General features: G+C 36.9%; 2 protein-coding genes across 2 annotated transcripts; one reads left to right on the top strand and one right to left on the bottom strand.

The window, feature by feature from the left end:
• Positions 1–6: 6 nt before the first annotated feature.
• Positions 7–7,741, bottom strand: LOC107630491 (protein Brevis radix-like 4). Its single transcript, XM_016333634.3, has 6 exons — positions 7,450–7,741; positions 7,024–7,331; positions 6,461–6,876; positions 2,453–2,588; positions 1,430–1,827; positions 7–741 (listed from the first exon to the last, which is right to left on the bottom strand). Exons 2-6 carry the CDS (start codon positions 7,135–7,137, stop codon positions 663–665), a joined length of 1,143 nt encoding a protein of 380 aa, XP_016189120.2. The 5' UTR covers positions 7,138–7,331; positions 7,450–7,741; the 3' UTR covers positions 7–662.
• A 2,748-nt stretch (positions 7,742–10,489) lies between these two features.
• On the top strand, positions 10,490–10,837 carry LOC148570542 (uncharacterized). Its single transcript, XM_088507080.1, has one exon. It carries the CDS (start codon positions 10,490–10,492, stop codon positions 10,835–10,837), a length of 348 nt encoding a protein of 115 aa, XP_088363206.1.
• The last annotated feature ends 8,895 nt before the right edge of the window (positions 10,838–19,732 follow it).

Raw genomic sequence — 19,732 nt, 5'->3', positions numbered from 1 at the left:
GAAGATATGTACATAATAAGTTCATATTTATTGAACACGAGAGTGTGCAAATACATACAACTATTTAACTGAGGCGTTGCACAGTCATTTGCAAAGATGAATAACATGACAGCAAAGATGAAAGTGGTGAATAATGTCAATTGTCAACAAAAGTAAGGACAAATATCAGTATTGATGACCATTGTAGGCTATTCCAACGATAGACAGGTTGAAGTTAGTATTATGAGTAGATATGCTATTGCAAACTGGATGCAGAAATTAGATATGTAGAGTAAAAACAAAAATGATTGAGTAGATTTCTTTGTATCCAATTTCAACGGCCATGTAATTTACACCCACCAGACTCAGAAGTTTTCAACTTTCAAGTAAGCAATTGCTGCCTTGATCCACCAATATGTTTGACTAATAGATGCTAAATTTACTTCCCATGTCCATGGTAATACCCAGAACCGATGGCATGAAGATGAGACGCCAGCGTGCGAAGGTCTAGGATGTGTGTATAAACCCAAAAAAGGAAGTGGCACAAGTAGTGCCAGCCCCTAACATCTGATCATTTATAAAGATACCTTGTATAACAAGAGATGCGAAAAATTTTAATTAAATAAGCAACACCACCTCCACATATTCCACAGCATCAGCAGGAGCCACCAACTTGATAAATCTTACAAGTATTGTTCATGTATTCTGGCACGATTCTCCTCCCACCAAAGTCGAGCATGCATCTCCCCGAATTTTTCTCGGCTGTACCACATTCAAGGGAATAAGAAGAAAAATTCCAAACAGTTTTAATATGTAACCACAAAAATTGAACTCAAATGCACAGCTTCATTCTTGCTTCACAAATGGTAAAAAATTCAAACCGGGAGAGTAGAGTGTCTAACTGTATTATACAGAACAGATTAACTAGTGACAGGGTCAAACACAGTTAAGTACATAGGATGCTTGACCAATATTTCTAACTTGAAATCCTAGATAGAAAAATTTACAGTACTCTGCATTAAGTCCTTTTAGATTTTTGTTGTATCAGCAACAAGTAAAAATTGATTCTCACTTCAACTTTTTGAGCTAATCCTAAAGCATGTTCTTAATGTCATATAATCTCTCAAGTAAACAACTATGACCTATCAATTTTGAAAGACCATCTCCCTGAAAAACTTGAGTTGACATAATGCTTACTTGTACCCAAAATTTTAACCTATAAAAATTGGGGCCCCATTTGACCGAAATTTTTGTCAACTATAATTACTAAAAATTTAAATTGTTAGGACCACTATTTAGAGGCAAATACACACTTTTATGTCTAACATGGAAGTTTAGAACAACCCAAACTCCCAGGATTATGTCTAATACTTCATCCTAGTTAAATAGTAGTGAGCGAAATCATCATACATGAGGGAATTATCTAGCCATGAAGTTGGCGATATTGTACCTGAACCTCACTCGTTTGAGCTCCCGTTTGCCACCTGGGAGTGCTCTAATGGTAATGTAGACTCCAGGTTCATCCTGCTCAACCCATTCAGTCTCCAAGTCACTAGCATTGCTCATTGATAGTTCCCCGGAATGGTCCACTTCTCTGGATGAGCTACTTATAGAAGCATCCATCGATGACATCTCTGTCTTGGCAGCGCTAATGGTTGAAACCTTTGGGGTTGAGTTCAGACCGTTTGAATCATTGTAATGCCGGGATTGCATTGACTGATGATCAAAGGAATCTGAGGATGAGTATCCCATTCCCACCCCTGTTGGGCGGTACAAATTTCGAGGTAGCCGTTCCTTGGTTAGTGGAGGTGTTACAGGGCTGTCTTCTATTGATTCACGCTTTGAACTCTGTTTTCAACCCAGAAATGCACCAGATCAAAATATAGTAAAATACTAAGTACTAACTTCCGCCCAGTACATCAAAACTGAGGACAGCGACTACAAAAAGCTTGTTTGTTTCAACATTTGCCTAATATGCAAATATAATGGAAAAAAGAATTAACATCTTACTCTGCTTTTTGTCCAAATGATATGACATACTGCTGGTTAACACTTAAATCATTAGGTGGGTTATACTAGTTTACTCTATCCAACGATCAACTCTTTATTTTTCAGGTGCGAAATTTCTTACTCTAGCAGTGCAAATACACTTATCAACTTTATACATTTATATCTTCATTATCGAATAACAGTCTTCCATTGACTAATTATGAATAGGCCCAAACCAAAATGAGGAACATTATGGTAAAGTATAACCAACTACCTACTAGAACAAAATCTGTTATTAGCACCATACTGAAAGTGATCGAGTGAAATTGCAAATACAGTAATAGATTAAAACTTACTTACATTTTGATATGCAATAGAATTTCCCAAAAGGCCAAAATAAACATTATCCTAAGTAACACCCAGCTTCCAAATACTACATTGTGCACGACAAATAATGATCATGAGCTATTCAATTCAAAATTACCTCATCTTCAGACCGTGGTGGAGTTGGAAGAGGGAAAGCTTGGCGGTTAAGCCTTTGAACATTGTAAAGTTCCATGACCTTGTCATAGTTCTCTGCCCACCATCTTTGAGCTTGCCATTTGTTAAATATCTCCCGACTATACAATAAAACTAAACAAATATTAATCCACTACTTCTCATCTTTGAAATGTTTGGAAAAGTGCAGTTCAACCATAATTTAACAACGGCGAAATAAGGGTTTCTTCTCTTCTTCTTTACCACCCCTTCGTTCTACATTTTTCTTCTGTTTGCAGGATGGAAATTAAGTGGTAAATTAATAAGAGTTTTGCTAAAGATGCTTAATGTAGAAAGCTTTTTTTGAAAAATAAATATCTGAATTTTCCAATACTTTTTTAATGCATTTATTGAAGAAAAATTTGTAAACATTTCTAACCATAGCAAGTAGCCAACTAGCAAGACCCAAATAATAATTCTTCAAATTTGCAAATATAATTAAGCTTTTCCAATGTGGGCATCAGCGTATGACTGATCCACCAAACAAAGCTTGAAACATCCAACTAACAAGTTGTTACTTGTTAATGTTATGATTATGTTAATTGTGTTGACCACCATTTTTTTTTTCTTTTAATAGGAATCGTTTTGATTGTTAGTGGTGTGTGACACTGTAGCCAATCATGCTAGACTAGGTCACTCAATTGGAGATGCTTTTTGACAAAGAATTCTCACTTGAATAATTAAAGGCAAACCGGCCATTCTGTGCGTGAAAATTAAAGTTGCTCTAAGGCCAAGAGGCCAACATTGACCTTACGTACAGTGGAGTTGTCCAAGCAAACGAATGCAAGTGGGTCCCAAACTTTAGTGTCAACTAAATGCACTACTAAGCGCGCCTAAATATGTAATGATTCAGACGATTCATTAGGTTCTAATATTAGCTTAAGAACACTCTAAGCCTAAAATTGTTGAGTTTAAATTCATAAAAAGAAAATAAAAGAAATAGAATAAGAATGATGGAGTTAATTGCTATGAAAGACATCTAATCAAGTGCTGCAGTGCAGAAAAAAACAATTAATTTCCACACACACCAGCTCAAAAGGTTTGATTTATGAGATATCCTCAGTGTGAAAGAGTTTACAAAAATTGTAGATAGAAATTAAACTCAGAAACATATCGGCAGAAAACTAGAAAAGAAAAAGAAAAATCATTTGTGTACTGACCCACCCACCAGCACCATATTGGTTAGGATGGCACTACTAGGAACCATGTAGGTCCAAAACTACACTTGACACCACTGGTGCTTTTATCCTACGATATGATGAAAGAAAGACAAAAAATAAGGTAAAATATTATGTTATCTTCAACTTTAACTTTGTTTTATGCCCACCTAGTACTGGTTCATTTCATTCAAATTTTGTCTTGTATATATATATACATAGTTCTTGAATGGAAGATGATGAGAATTCAGAGCACTTACCCCAGCAAATTGCAGATTAAAAGACAAAATCTTGTATTTTAGAGGAAGACAAAGTCACTAATAATAGGGAATCAACAAGAAAAGAAACCATAAGAGTCTTCATCCGACCAAACGACAAGGCTCGGTTTTAAAAAGGTTACCAGCACAATGAACACTGACCCACCACCACTTACGAAAGCCACAGTCAGTTTTTTCTTTCTTTCTTTCTCTTTAGGACCCACTTTTTGAGATTGCTTTTGGCAAGGGCGTGAAATAACAGTGGAACTGTGGACCCCTACCTAATAACCCATTTTTCATATATCTACTCTACTCTACGGAGGAGGGTTGATTGATTCAGGCTTTGGGAAATTGGAAGACTTTGGAATTAGGATGCTTCAAAAATAAGGACAATAGTGATTGGTGTGGTGACTGAGCATGATTGATAATAGTGATCACAAAAATAGTTATAGCTATATTCTGTTACCTCTTTTCCAATCCAAGCAACGCTCTTGACCAAAACAGAATAGACAATAAGCTGTGATAATATCTAGAAAGTTTTAAAATTTTGGATTATTTTCGGGATTCAGAAATCATTAATTGCCTGGTTGTGGACCATCATTCACCTCATTCAGAATCATGGTTCAAAGACAAATGATACTTTAATTGCACTAAATGTTTTACATCTAGATAGTAAAGACAGTCTTGTACCCGACTTGTAAATGTTCTGTGAATTCAAACTCCATAATCATATCAAAATGCTTCTTTTTTTTTTTTGGGTGGAATGTGAGTTTTTTAGGTTAATAAAATAATAATTTGCTACCTAACAAAAATTCTATTCACATCAAACCACATTATACTTTTTGAACGTTCCAAATAAAATACTATGATCAAAACAAAGTTGGTGAAATTTTCAATCAGGTTGTTATTTCAATAAAGAGAAAACAAAATCATCATGTAAGGAAACAAATCCCAACTCATTTCATTGTTACCATAAACCAAACAAAACAAGACCCAGAAATTCAAGGCGTTAATCCCCAACAAACGAAACAAGGTTAAGAACAAAGAAGAAACAACTACCATAAGCTAATAACCTATAAGTACTATACTACTACTCCTATATATGTCCATGCATTTAACGAAGAAAATGAGGATGTCCCAAAAGTTAGTAAAAATAGAAGTACCTACTTAATGACAAGGGAAGTTGACAGTCCACCATACCCCAAAACACAAGGCACCTATTGACCATTGTCATTATCACTGTAGCACTATCCCCACATTCAAATTGATTGCATTCAATAATATCCAAAAATGTTTCATCCGAATTAAGGCTAATTTTTTTTTTATATGAAAAAAATATTGATGTTTTTGTTGAAAATAGGATTATTTGGTGAAATTACAGGTTGATTTTCCAGATAGAAAGTCAACATGCAGTGTGTGTGTTGCAACACGTTGGACACATGTCATCATTCTGACAAGCAATACACAGGATGGTGTTGGATACGTGTAAACATTCAACATGCAAGGTGCTTGTTGGACACATTTTATACATATTCATAATACTGAAATACACTTCAATTATCGATATTCAACTAAAACGTCATCTTCATCTCTATATTAAAAATAATTTCTGCTGAATTTACAATTTCACACTTTTATACATAACAAATAAATGTATGAATTTTATAGTTAAACTATTATTTTAAAATTATGGGAAAAAATGACAATTTCATCATTTTTATTTCATACAATTAATAAATCTAACACACAAAACATTTTTCAAAAATACACACATATAACAATTTCCCATATATCTAATTAAAAAGTGTTGTGAAATTAAAAAGTGTAACATTAATTTTAACTGTATTTTTTAAGTGTTGTTAAAATTTTAAAATTTTTTGTGTCCATTAAAATTCATAATTAATTAATATATATAATTTTAAAAAATGCTATTATTACTCTTATTTTTAATAATATCACTTTGCACATTTTTTTACATTATATATTTTTATAAATTTGTAAAATAGGAGTGACATTTGACCATATCCATTCCCCATAATTTAACATAAATACAGCAGTAGTAACAGGATACTAAGTAGTGGCTAATATTAGATAATATTTAAGAAAATTATATTATTTTTCATGTTAAAATATTATTCTAGAGATTACTTAATAATTAATAAATAAAAAGTATTTTTAGAAGATCATCAAAATTCATTATTTTTTATCATTACTTTTAACTATAAACTCAACTATAAACTCAATTTCTTTACTTAAAGAAGTCCAATAACATACTTTAGTAAATAACAAATTAATGGCCAAAACAATTTTGATGATTTTATATTATTTTTTAATAAATTAATAAATAATAGCACTAAATGTGGCGATTCCGATAACATCGACCAGCACCACGTTCACCTTAATGAACAGTCACTATCAAATACCATCCCTAAAAAATTCCTTACACACAATATACAACACAAAACGGCAACAAAAACCAGGCAAACGACAACAAAAGCATGCGTTCGAGTTTTTTCGGATATAATATACGTATACGCGCACCTGAATCGTATGCGCTTGAGGTCGTTCCCGCCACGGGGAAGCGACACGAACGTGATCAAGACGCCAGGCTCCACCTGCGCCACCCACTCCTTCGGCTCGTTCTCCTCCACTAGCACCACCACCGGCTCCGCCCTCCGCCCGCTCCCTCCGGCGGAGCTCGGCGTCCCCTCGCCGCTCGATATCCCCTTAAGCCTCGCCTCCATCTCCTTTCCCCACCCTGTCCTTGTCCCCGCCGACGAGCTTGAGCTCCCTGTCCGTCTGTACGACCACCGGAACCGATCCGAGTCCCCATCCGAGTCTCCACCGCTTCCAATACTGGCACCGCCCACTCCACTGGCTGTCCTGAGTCGACTCGGCGGCGCGCACGGACTGCAGTTCTTGTACGCACCCGACGCCTTCAACGCCATATCCTTTAACTGAAGAAAACCAAAAAAACAAACACACGCGCCCGCGGTGGAGAGTTTAAATCACGACACTTAGATAAAGCAATGAGAGAAAGAGAGAGCTCTTGCACTTTTTTTGTTTCTTTTTTGTTTCTTTTCCTTTTCTCTAATAGAAGTTACCTGAGAGGTGATGGACTTGACGGATTGATTCTTTCCGATGCTGGAATTGGGATCGTCCGGGTGACTCAGTGAGTCTTCCCCGAGTTTCTTCGGCCGAGCTATGCACGTCAGCATTTTCTTTTTCTTTTTCTCTTTTGAAAGAGAAGAAGAGTGAGTTGAGAGGGGAATAGAAGGTTAGATCAGATTGTTGGATTATAAAAAAGCGTGGTAACCGAGAAACGATTATGAGTTGGTGCCATGCGAAGAAGCAGCAGCAACTTCAATTACTACGACGAGATCACAGACTGTCTTCTCTCTGCTGATAGAAACTGCAAAATATAAATAAAAAATATATAAAACATGTAAAGATGTGAGCACTAAAGTGTGGTGGCAGCAGCGTGTTAATTAGTTAATTAATGAAAATTGGAGGAGGGGGTTTAACAGTACTAGTATGAGGGAGGGGACCATGTGGTCGGAAGTAACTGGCGGATTCAGGTGGCAGTGGGAAGAAGAGAGAGTAAGTCAAGTGTGTTTGTTTTTGTTTTTAATGGGAGAGGAGATGATTTGATTTGAGGAGAGTAGGAGACTGTGGAATCTGCTTTTTGTCTTTGGGGTGGGACTATCAGCCTATATCAGCCTATCATTTCCTTTTAACCTGTTAATGCGGATGTGCGTGTCTGTATCTGTCTCTCTTGAGCTGAGTTTCGCGGTTGCCGTCCCTTCAAGCTTTTCAGTATTTGTTGGGCTCGTTGTGGACTCAGCTACTTGTGTTGGCTGAGCCCGTTTTTCTATTGGACAGAAGACAATACATCCCAATAACGTACACAATTTATCGACCAAAAAAAAAAGTACACAATTTGGGGCTCAAGGAAAACATAACTAATAACCCATGTATGACAACGACTAAAAAAAGAGAGAACTTTTTCCCCATTGCCTGCTGTAGCCGATTCTTGAAGTTCTCCAAAAAAAAAAAAAAAAACGATAGAAGTTCTCAAGGACAAGTCTTTCTCCCATCTTCCATCCTCGGATCTTTGTCTCGGATCAAGCTTTTCCAAAATAAAAACATTGGTAAAGTAACGAAGTCATTTTTTAATAAAATTAAGAAAATGAACTTATACATAATAAAAAGTTATAAATTTAAAAATAATTATAATATTATTTAACCACTTTATCAATTTTCTCATTTTAGATAACTTTTTTTTATTTGACCTGTCATCTCCTTCTCTCAACTCTTTTCTTTACCCTCTTACCCACCATATTTTATGTACTTTTTTTGGGTAATGTTATTGTACTGAAGGAAAAAAAATTTTCTCATGGGCTGAAGAAGTGTAGCACTAGAAGAGAGGTGACGTGTGTTAGTGTTGTTCCCACACTTGTAGATAGGGGTGGAAACAGGCCAGGCCAGGCCAGGCTTTACTCTTAACAGGCCTGGCCTGTCATACAGTTAATTGGCCTGAGCCTGGCCTGCAGCCTGTTATAGGCTCTTTATAAGGTACTAGGCCTGGCCTGTTATTCAGTCTGGCCTGGCCTGAAGCTTGTTAAAAGGCCTGATTTTTTTTTTTTACAAAAATAAAATTATTATTTAAAAAAATTATTTTTTAATAAAAATATTTATATGTAATATGTCATATATTTAATATTTATAAAAAAATTTTAAACTTTTAATGTATTTAAAATATACAAAAATATTTATAATAAAATATAATAGATTTAAAATATCTCATAATTTTGTTATAATAAATAATTATTTATATATTTAATTATATTTTAACAGGCCCAAGCAGGCCTGACAGGCCAATAAGATTAATTAGCGAGCCTGGGCCTGGCCTATTAACGTATTAAGGCTTTTAAATGAGCCTGGGCCTGTACCTATTTTATAACAGGCCAGGCCAGGTCAGGCCAAACACAGGCCAGGCTGCAGGCCCCTGGCAGGCCGCCTGGCCTTTTTCCACCCCTACTCGTAGATAAGTTTTGTGTCAAAGTAGAGTGGGTAGAATATGTCAACATCATTAATATTAATTACATTAGATTAATTTGTTTTTAATGATGATAATTTATTTGTTGGGTTTTATAGGAGATTTCTTTTAAATAAATAAAAAATATTTTATTTATTGAAATAAATAATTTGTAAAATAATTACAAAAATATGTAGTATGTCTTATCTTGTTTACAGTGTAAATGAGATAAGTTTACACATATCTTGTTTACACTGTAAACAAGATACGTGATAAATTATCACGTTTACAGTGTAAATGAAATACAATAAGACAAATTTTCAACAGCTATAAAAGGATGTGCAACCTTTGGTATTCTCCATATACATTTCATATCTTCTTCTCCTATATCTTTCTTTCAAAAAATAGGCAAAAATATCCAGTAGTAGCGGATATGTTGTTGTCTGTGTGTATCCCAATTGTTGTATGAGAAACAATGACAATGGGGTGATATTTGAGTATGATAATATGTTACTATTGTGCACTCGGCGAGTAAGTTCTTTGTTCGAGTTTAATATTGAGTAACCTTGGTGATTTACAGAGAAAAGGGATCGGAAGAGTGGGGTATAGGTTGCTAGTATCGTTGGAAAATGGAGTTTTTCGGTGTCGTCTGTTTCGGCTCCATGGCAGAACAAGTGCTGGAGTTTTTCACGGAGGTTGGTGATGTTGGTGGCGGCAGATCCGCCCACTCGACCTTTGTGCAGGATGATCCACCTCTCGCACCACCACCGATTCATGTTGCTAGTCCAGTGGAAGATATGGACGTGGATGATGAAGACTCCGATGAGGAGTATGTTGCGGATAGCAACGATAGTGGTTCTTCTGAAGATGATGATGAGGAGGAGTTTGTACCAAAGATGCCAGTCGAGACAGCGGTGTGCTATGTTTTGCCTCCTCCCCCACCTGATTTCGGCGCTATCATATGTACCAAGTCACTATCATGCATTGGATCTAGACGCGATGCATGAAAAATCTCCATTTTTCAACACCGGGAAAGACGATTACAGTGGGGTGGAGTTTCGGGTCAGTCACAAATTCAAAAGCACAGATGCAGTAATGCAGGGTGTGAAGAACTACAACATTTGCAGAAGGGCTAAGTACCAAGTTGTTGAATCAGACCGATTAAAGTACCATGTGCATTGCTGCCAATCTGCAATTGGAAGTCCCTGGAGTCTCCGTGTAGCCCTCCGATAGAATCTCGGATATTGGTGAGGTCAAATTTAATTGTGGCATTTTTACTCATTTATGATTGTTATATCTGGTGTAGTTTCTGACCATGAATGTTTTATTTCGTTAGGAAGGTCCGGAAGGTTGGTGGAGCGCATACATATTTACCACTTACCATGTCCCAAGACCATCGACAGTTGGACAGCACCCTCATCTGCAATGTCATCCTGCCGTTGATATAGTCCAACCCATCTGTCAGTATCCATGTCCTACAGGGTACAGTTCAACAAAGCTATCACTTCAAACTCTCGTATAGAAAGATCTGGATGGCAAAGCAAAAGGCAATTGCGCAGATATACGGAGATTGTGAGGAGTCATACAACAACGTGCCGAAGTTGCTACAAGCACTTCAGAGTTGTTGTCCCGGAACAGTATGTGAGCTCAGGGCCTTATCTTACTATGATGGGCACCTTATGGTCCGCGACTGTAGCATGTTCGACAAAGTATTCTGGGCCTTCCCGTCTTATGTCGAGGCTTTCAAGCATTACAAGCCATTTGTTTCTATCAATGGGACGCACATGTATGGCAAATATGGTGGTGTGTTGCTTATTGCAGTGGCACAAGATGACAACAGTGTAACACCCTATTACCCAATGCCTTACCTCATACCGTAAAGGTTTGAAGGATAACAAAGTGCCATGATAGTTCTAAAACTTGTATAGTAAAATATATAGAAAGAAATATTAATACTAGAAGACCAATGAAGGAATAAAAGCTCAAAGTCGCATAAACCGGAATTACAAAGCGCGAAGCGTTCACACACGATAGCTAAATGCGTTGGCATGAAAAGATACAAAACATAATACATACATATATAACCTTGTAGATAGCTCCAGGATACATAAGGTAATAATTTAAGTAGACAAGATATATATAAGTATGATATACAAAAAGAAAATTAGTCACAGCCTGCGAAGTTTAGGCCGACTAGTCGAGAGATACAACATAGTTTTATAAAAAGCTTACTTCCTATCTCTCAAGGGTTAAAGCAAAAGCCTCTAAGGCAACAAAGTTATATAAATACAAAGGATGAGAGAGTAACTACATCAAAATAAAGCAGAATTAAAACAAAGGAGAAACTATCCTCCGCTCTGTCACTATGTCCGCAAACTCACCGGGGTGAATTTGTGACCTGCATCTGAAAAACAACAAAAATATATGGCATGAGAACCGGAGGTTCTTAGTATGGTTACAGTGCCCAATATGTAAGATATAAGGTTCCGGGATGTCAAAGGCAATCATAGAACTTCACATCAAAACAGATATATTCAAGCCTAAAGAAGTAAATAACTTAAACCATAAACAGGGTAGTCTAACTTAAGGGATTTCTAACTAATACTAATCATCGTTGTCCCACATCCTTCACCAACCTACCCTCCATGAGATCCCATCGCCACCGCCTACCTAACCTCCTCAATGCCAGTAAAACACATATAATGCAAACAAGTAAAGCACAAATAGTATACATATATAGCAGGTAAATCAACTAGCATTTAGCCATATTATTCAAATAGGCATAACTCCAGTAATCAAAGCAAGAAAGCATGTAAAAGATGCATATAATAAATGTCTATCCTATTTGGCTCGTGATATCACTTGTCGGTTCAAAATGCCAACTAACACATCCCCGGGATGTCGCCTTTCTGCCACGACCAGGGATATATTGCCCTACTCACTCTTTCTTACACCCCGTAAGTTGTAGTGCCTGGCACACTGTAAGAACCCGAGTTTTTCACGCAAAACTGTTTTAATAAAATAATTTTAGTGCCTGGAATAGATTCAAAATTTATAAGTTTTAATTTGAAAATATAAATGTGAAAATTGGTTTCAGTGAATTTTTCTAAGTCAGAAAATGTATTTTCTGCGAAAAACTGAGAACCGGCAACCGATCCGTTCGAACCGATTTAAGCCTGTCCGATACCGTGTTTTCAGAAAAAATAATATTTTGGAAAATTTAATTATTGTTTTAAAAGGACAAAAATAATTTAGAATTGAAAACTGGGCACTAATCTTAAAGGTTTTGGCCCAAAGTGGGTCAAACGGGCTAAAAACCCTAACAAATTGGACCGGGTCCAAACCGGGCCCGAGGCCCAACATATATATGCTCATTTAAAGAGCAACTCAGCCATTCCACCCCAAATTAAAAGAAAGGGGCGCTGCTGGGTGAGAGAAGGGAGGAAGAAGGTTACTATTTACCTCCTCCTTCAAAACTCCATAACTTTTTATCCGGAGCTCCGATTGATGAGCTGTTTGAGGCCACGCGAAGCTCTTGACGAGCTCTTTCTTTTTATCTAAATAAATTTGGTAAGAGCTCGCATCTCACTCCCAGTTTCGTGTCCTAAGTTTCTGCGCATTTTAGGTTTGGTTTTTGAGCAAGTTTTGTGGTTTTGCTTGTTTAGGTGATCTCTAGTAGTGGGTAATTGTTGTATTTTACCCCTACTCACGTTGGATAAGGTAAGGTTTTACTAAACCCTTGTGTTTAGTTGTTTTATGTATCTTAGGTTTTGATTTTGGTGATATATGTGTTGTTAGTTTGAGCTTTGGTGTTTGTTGGAGTTGGTTGAGGCTTTGGATCAAGTTTGGTGGTTTAGTTTTGGTGTTTGGAGCATTTGGGAATCGGCCAAGGTATGGTTTTGGTTTCCTTTATGTAATATGTAATGTTTATGGACACTTAGACTAGTTGACCCTAAGATAGGATTGAATGATATTGGTGTATGAATAATTATATGTGAATTGATGTAATTATTGGTGTTAGTGAGTATTGATGATTGGTGTTGTTGATGAGGATTGATAAATGAAGTGGTGGTGTTGTGTGGAATGAATTCAAATACTAGTAATAATGATTATATGATTTGATGAGGTTGTGGGTATTTAATGGTTTATGATGAATATTGATGTTGTTGGCTTTTGATGATTATGAATGTTGGTGAGGAATGTGCGATTTATTGTTGTTGATGAGAGATTAATGATTATTGAGATTGATGAGGATTTGTAGTGATTATTAATATTGTTGATAGTTGTTGATGTTGAGAAAATTGAGGATGAGTGTTGATATTTATTATGGTTGTTGAGAGTTGTTGGTATTGTTGATGATTATTTATGAATTGTGTTGGTTATGGTAAATGATGGTGTTGGTGTATGATGTGAAAAATTGGGTAATGATGATTTTGAGGATTGTTAATGGTTGATGGGGTTTGTTGACGTTAATAAGGGAAAGTGGAAAATGTGAATTTGGTTGGAATTGGGATTGTTGAATGGTTTAGAAAGTTGCGTGATTGAAAAAATAGTTAAAGTAGTGTGTGGTATGAGTTTTGGGTTGTTTTGGTATTGTTTGGGTTGTGACTAGATTGGTTTTAGTTTGAAAATTGGTTGAATTTGAGGTTATGAGGTTTTGGGTAAAAATGGATTTTTTATGAACTTTGTCTGATCATAACTTTTGCCTCGATTTTCAAAACTTATTGAATTTAGTTTGGAATTAAAGATTATTGAAAACCCTTCAATTTGATATAAAGTTTATAAAATTTGGAATTTTGTAGAGGAAGTTATGATCATTCAAAGATTGGTGTCGAAATCTGAAATTTTGCAGAGTTGCAGAATTTTGTGATTTCTGGTATGTGCGCACGCACAGCCTTGTGTGCACGCACAACCCTGTAAAATTTTAGACCTGTGCGGACGCACGGATCTATGCACACGTACAGGCAGGGATGGGCGTGCTGTTTGCAGCGCTAGCACAGTGTGTGCGTGCACACACCAATGAGGTTTTACAACCTGTGCGCACGCACATGTTGGGAAAGTTAATGCATGTGCGTACGCACACCTCTATGCGTACGCACACATCTTAAAAATCTTCTGGGCGTGCGCACGTACACCCCCTGTGCGTACGCACACGTCCTGTTTTATAACTTAAACTTTGTTTTTAAACTATTTCACTTTCCCAACAAGATTCTATACTTCTATGACACCATTTTAAGACTCTTGGGCTTATCTTTGGGCATTGGAATAAGGGAAAGGTCCTAGGAGATTTATTTGGGTTTTACGTTAGAAAGTTAGTGAATGGAGGTTTAGGTTTCTAGTGTATTAAGGATGAGTTAGTTGAGAGAAGAAGGAAGAGTGGTGGAATTGGTGATTATTGATAATGACTTGAGGAATTGATGAACTAATGAGTTCGAAATGGAATTAAGAACTAATGATGGATATGGAAGGAAAGTGTGCAGAGCCTATAACCCTGGCATAGCAGGTTTCTCTGCTGCATGAGTAGATGTTGTTGAAAGTGATTTGAAATGAGAAATGGTGATGTCTGGTGATGATTTGAGGATGAAGTTATTGGATTGTTAATAGTGTGCAAAGCCAATATCTCCGGCATGGTAGATTGTTCTGCTGCATGACCAGTAGTTGTTGATAGTGTGCAGAGTCTATATCTCCGGCGTGGCAGATTGTTCTGCTGCATGACTAGTTGTTGTTGAGAGTATGTAGAGCCTATATCCCCAGCGTGGTAGATTGTTCTGCTGCATGATTTGTTATGGTTATTTCCTTCTCTGCTGCATGAAGTGTGCGGGGCCTATATCCCTGGCGTAGTAGACTCCCTACTACATGAGTGTGCAGGGCACTATATCCCTGGCATAGCAGAAGAGCTGCTGCATGAGTGCGTAGGGCACTATATCCCTGGCGTGACAGAAAAGGCTACATCCGGGAGGATGTGTCGGGTTGGCATTTACGGACCGACAAGTGATATCACGAGCCAATAGGATAGACATTCATCGCGTGGAGGGTAGGTTGGCGAGGGCTATGGGATACAGCGGTGTGATTAGTGTTAGTTAGAATTCCCATAAGTTTAGATAACCCGGTTCATGGTTTAAGTTCGTTATATATTTATTTACTTTGTTCTAAGCTTGAATATCCGTATGTGATGTGAAGTTCTAGGATTGTCTTCGGCGTCCCGGAGCCTTACATCTTACATCATTGGGCACTGTTACCATATTGAGAACCTCCGGTTCTCATTCCATACTTTGTTATTTTTCAGATGCAGATCGTAATCTACTTCGGTGAGATTGCGGATATGGTGACAGAGCAGAGTATGGTTCGTTCCTTGTTTATTTCTGTTTTACTTATGTCACAGTATTATCTCACCTTTTGTATATTCAACTTTATGGCCTTAGAGGCTTATTTGAGAAATAAGTTGTATAAGCTGTTTTAAATTCCAAAACTCTGTATTGTTCTATTTGTAACTAGTCGGCTTAAACTCCGCAAGCTGCGGCTAGTTCTCTATGATTATAATAATATTGTATCTATATATATGTTTCATTCTTTTACATCTAAACCTTGTGTCTTGTGTGTTAGCTTCGTGTGAACGTTTCGCGCTTTTGTAAATCTGTCTTTGAATTTATTCCTTCATCAGGCTTCTAGAATATATTATTTCCTTATATATATATATATATGTATGTATGTATGTATGTATAAGCCTTAAAATTGTCGTAACCCTTGATTAACCTTTGCTTTACGGCTAGAGGTAAGGCTTAGGGTAATTGGGGTGTTACACACACTCTTTTGGGTTATAGTGATCGAGTTCACTTTGGCGACATAGAAGGTTATGCGAGTGGGAGACTACCTCAGTCCTCACATCTCAATGTAGGCGGGAGACTGCCTCGGCCCTTATGCCAGCACCGCTACCTCGACAAGCAGGAGACTGCTACAGCCCTTTCCCAAGGTGCATAACAACTTACCAATTCAATGCATGTCACGTGAACAGGAGACTGCCACAGTCCTCACATCTGGACGTAGGCAGGAGACTGCAACAGCCCTTACAATGGAGAACAATGCATATCACAAACACATACTCAATCTGAGAGATCACTGCTCATAGCACAAGTCCGCATATACTCATCTCATTAACCATAATCATTTATGTTTATCAATTCATTGTCACCTCAACACTCCGCCCAGACACTCAAGCTATTCCATCCACAGAACTTCCCAAGCCTAAGTCACCGTCTTCTAAACTTATAACAGAATTTCATCAATTTGATTCACTAACTCACCTCTATTAGTCTTAGGACCTAATTACTAGATAGAAATCTTAAACGGTAATTAGAGAAGTTTAGAAAGCTAAAGAACCCTTGAAAAAGTGAAAAAAAAAACAAATTTTTAGCAAAACAGGGGTTTCACATACACGAACCCCTGCCCCGCGTACGCATAAGTCAAAATTTGGGCATCCTTGTACGCGTCACCCTGTTCGCGTACGCGAGTGTTAAAAACAACCTAGAGTGTTTAAAAATCTATAAATTGTTAACTGTTAACTAATTACCCCTGAAAGAACAGCGAAGAAGAGCGAAGAAGAGTGAGTCAGTGAGTGACTACTGAATAGTGAATAGTGGCATATACTTTAACTGTTAACTGATTCAACCACCACCTTCGATTCTTCGATTCATCAATGTTTGCTGCTAGGAATCTGCAGAAGCATTGCTTCAAGTCGCTACCTTCTCTCCTTCAACTTCATCCCAATCTCTACAAGTATGTCTTTCTTCTCTAATTCTCTCTTTTTTTTTTGCGTTTAAATAATGAAATTCAATCTATACCCAATTCTGTTTCAATTCAAAGTTTATAGCTTTAGCTGAAATGAGGGTGATTTCTTTGTTACCCTCTTCCAACTTTAGTTGTTTAGCAACAGTAGCTTTTTCTTGCTGTAGGTTTGAATTTGATTGGGGATCCCTTTTGTTTTCAATCCCACCAGTGACCGAGGTCTGTGTGTGTTGTATAGTATAAACAAGAAATTGAATTTATTTGTTGTTAATTTAATAGTGTTTCTAGTTTTCTGTTAGCATAGGGATGCTATTTTATCATTAGTTAAGATTCCTTTGTGATTCTGATTTTTTTTTTCTTTTCTTTTTCTACTCAGAAATGCTGTAACTTTAGAACATGCACAGCTGCACATATCAACCAACATTATTCAAGTTCAACCACATGATAAAGTTACTTCGAAGTATTCTTCTATTAAGACATTCAACCTGTTCTACTACTGTTACTACCCAGACAAGTGTTTAAAAACTCAACCTGGAGCAAGTGGAATAATCCACTACTGCTGCTACTACCCAGGCATCATAATCACTAATCTGGAGTAAGCGGGATAAACCACAATCCTTGCTACTGTCCAGGTATCTCGATCACTGACCCGGAGCAAGTGGGACAAACCACAATCCTTTCTACTGCCCAGGTATCTCATCCAAAAATTCTTTCTCAACATCATTTCAATTCATGATTCACTGTATCATCATCATTTCCACACTTCCTCAACAACAAATCATTACTTCAAAACCTTTCTTCACTAGCAAGTTAACTTCTCCTCTAAGTTTACCCCTCTACTTATGATTAGGAACTAAATTTGGGACTTTAGAGGGTAACTATAGATGTTTGATGTTAGAAAATAAGTTAAAATCACAAAAATCCACTTTTTCCAAAAATAAGGGTTCTGCATACGCATGCCATGTTTCGTGTACACAGGGGTGTAATTTGCTGAACTCGCGTACGCGATCCTCATCCGCATACGCGAGCCCCTCGGACAGGGAAGATGTCCCGCGTTGTGTGGTACTTGCCCGCGTACACGAGCCTGTAAGATATCCCTTTCACGTACGCATGTGCATGCTCGCGGGACGTCTGGACAGAGCCTAAAGTCTGCGTCACGTGTGTATTCACGTACGCGACTCTTCCTTTTTCTTAAAAAACTGGTAAGTTGTAGAATTTCCAAAATTTGATACCAAACTTCAAACGTGCATAACTCTTTCATTTTAAATGATTTTTCATCCGTTGTTCAAATGGTATAAACTTCACAGACCCAATTTGTATTTAAAATAAGTTCAACAAAGTTTAGGGTCCGAAAGCAAAGTTATGATTCTCCGAAGTTCCGTCAAAAATTAATTTTTTCAAAGAAATGCCAAACTTCTATTTTTACCAAAATTTCATTTAAAAACCAATGTAACACTCCACAAAACAACCCTCATTGTGCATAAACAAGTCCAGAACCATACCATCTTCTCCCCACTACACCGTTTACTCAATCATATTTATTTTCACTCCAAACAACCCAAAAATCAATTCAACATCATAATTTAACATCATCATCAAACACCAAAATCATACTTTCAACAAAATCATCAATCATTAACTCATTCTCAAAATCATTCAATATTTCCATCAAAGTTACTAAACATTAACATGCTTGCACATTCCAACCTATACTATGGTCATCTAGCCTAAATTTTCACATGACATTATATATTATCTATGAGAAACCAAAATCATACCTTGGCCGATTCCTCCCTAATGCCAAAGCACCACAAATTTCTCCATTCCTCAAGTGTCCAAAGCCCCGAATCCTCACCGAACGAAAACCCAACCTCCACGGTTTGCTTTCTAATCACCGATATCACCAAATTTGTTTCCAAAACATATATCTCACTCTAATTCCACATAAATACCACAAAATCAAAAAAGGTTTTGATAATTTAACAATTTCACAAGGGTTAGAGGTTTCTCACCTTGCCAACAGAAATTTGTAACAAGATCTGGCAAGTCCACAAAGCTAATTTGATCCTAAACATCAAAATTCAACAAAATCTCAACACAAAGGCTTAAGATTTTCGAAAATGAAAGGTGAGCAGATGGAAAAGAAACTGAGGCTTACCTTACAAATTGTTCAGTGGATTTTGTAGAGCTCGACGCGGTGATTGCGTGGCCGTAAACGGTGTGACGATCAGAGCTCCAGATTGAGAGATAAATGGGATTGAATGCAAGGTTAGGGTTTGGAGTTCCTCTTCTTCCCCTCCAAGTTTCCAGCGTGAGTTTCATAATGAGAGGAAGAGGTGGCTGAAGCCACTTCATTAAAGTGGTGTTTGGGTTGGGCCTTGGGCTCAATGTGAGTCCGATTCAACCGGTTTGGCCTATTAGCCCGATTTTAGGCCAAATTCTTTAAAAGTAATGTTAAAATTCATATTTTAATTATTTCTACTTCATTAAACTATAAAATTAAATTTCCTAATTTCTTTAAATAATAATTAATTTATTAGTTAATTAGTTACTAATTACTCAGAACTTACAATTGGCAATGAATGAAAATCATTTCTTCTTTTGCTTGATAATAATGTGCATCATCTTTTCTTTGTTAGGCTTGATTTGATGTTGGAGGATATTCTTTAATTATAGATGATATCCTTAATATATTGCTTGCTGAATAATTAGCCATTGAATGCTTTTCAATATTGATGCCATTAAGGCTTGGTGTGGTAAAGCTTTTTGAAGAGGTATTTGCACTTTTCAATAGAACAAGCACCTTGTTTTGTGTTTGGTAAATTAAAGAGCTTATGTGCTTGTGCTTGAAGCTTTCAAAAAAGTTAGGGATGCTTTTGGAAGCACCAAAGAAAAAGCTTTTTAAAGTTGGCTTGTGCTTATCAAAATAAAAAAGTTTCATATAATATCATACATTAATTAATATCCAAATTTAAGTTTTACATTAATGTCTA

The sequence above is a fragment of the Arachis ipaensis genome, chromosome B3 (genome assembly GCF_059453495.1).
Source record: "Arachis ipaensis isolate K30076 ecotype BB chromosome B3, ASM5945349v1, whole genome shotgun sequence".
In the NCBI taxonomy this organism is placed as follows: domain Eukaryota; kingdom Viridiplantae; phylum Streptophyta; class Magnoliopsida; order Fabales; family Fabaceae; genus Arachis; species Arachis ipaensis.
This window is presented reverse-complemented; position numbering and strand designations above follow the sequence as displayed.

What these genes read in the sequence shown, in the direction of transcription:
- LOC107630491 (XM_016333634.3), bottom strand. Translation starts at nt 7,137, where the DNA reads ATGCTGACGTGCATAGCTCGGCCGAAGAAACTCGGGGAAGACTCACTG. An exon ending in CACCACGGTCTGAAGATGAG is followed by an intron (nt 1,828 to 2,452) that starts GTAATTTTGAAT and finishes GGTTGAAAACAG; the next exon opens with AGTTCAAAGCGTGAATCAAT. An exon ending in CTCAAACGAGTGAGGTTCAG is followed by an intron (nt 742 to 1,429) that starts GTACAATATCGC and finishes AATGTGGTACAG; the next exon opens with CCGAGAAAAATTCGGGGAGA.
- LOC148570542 (XM_088507080.1), top strand. Translation starts at nt 10,490, where the DNA reads ATGGCAAAGCAAAAGGCAATTGCGCAGATATACGGAGATTGTGAGGAG.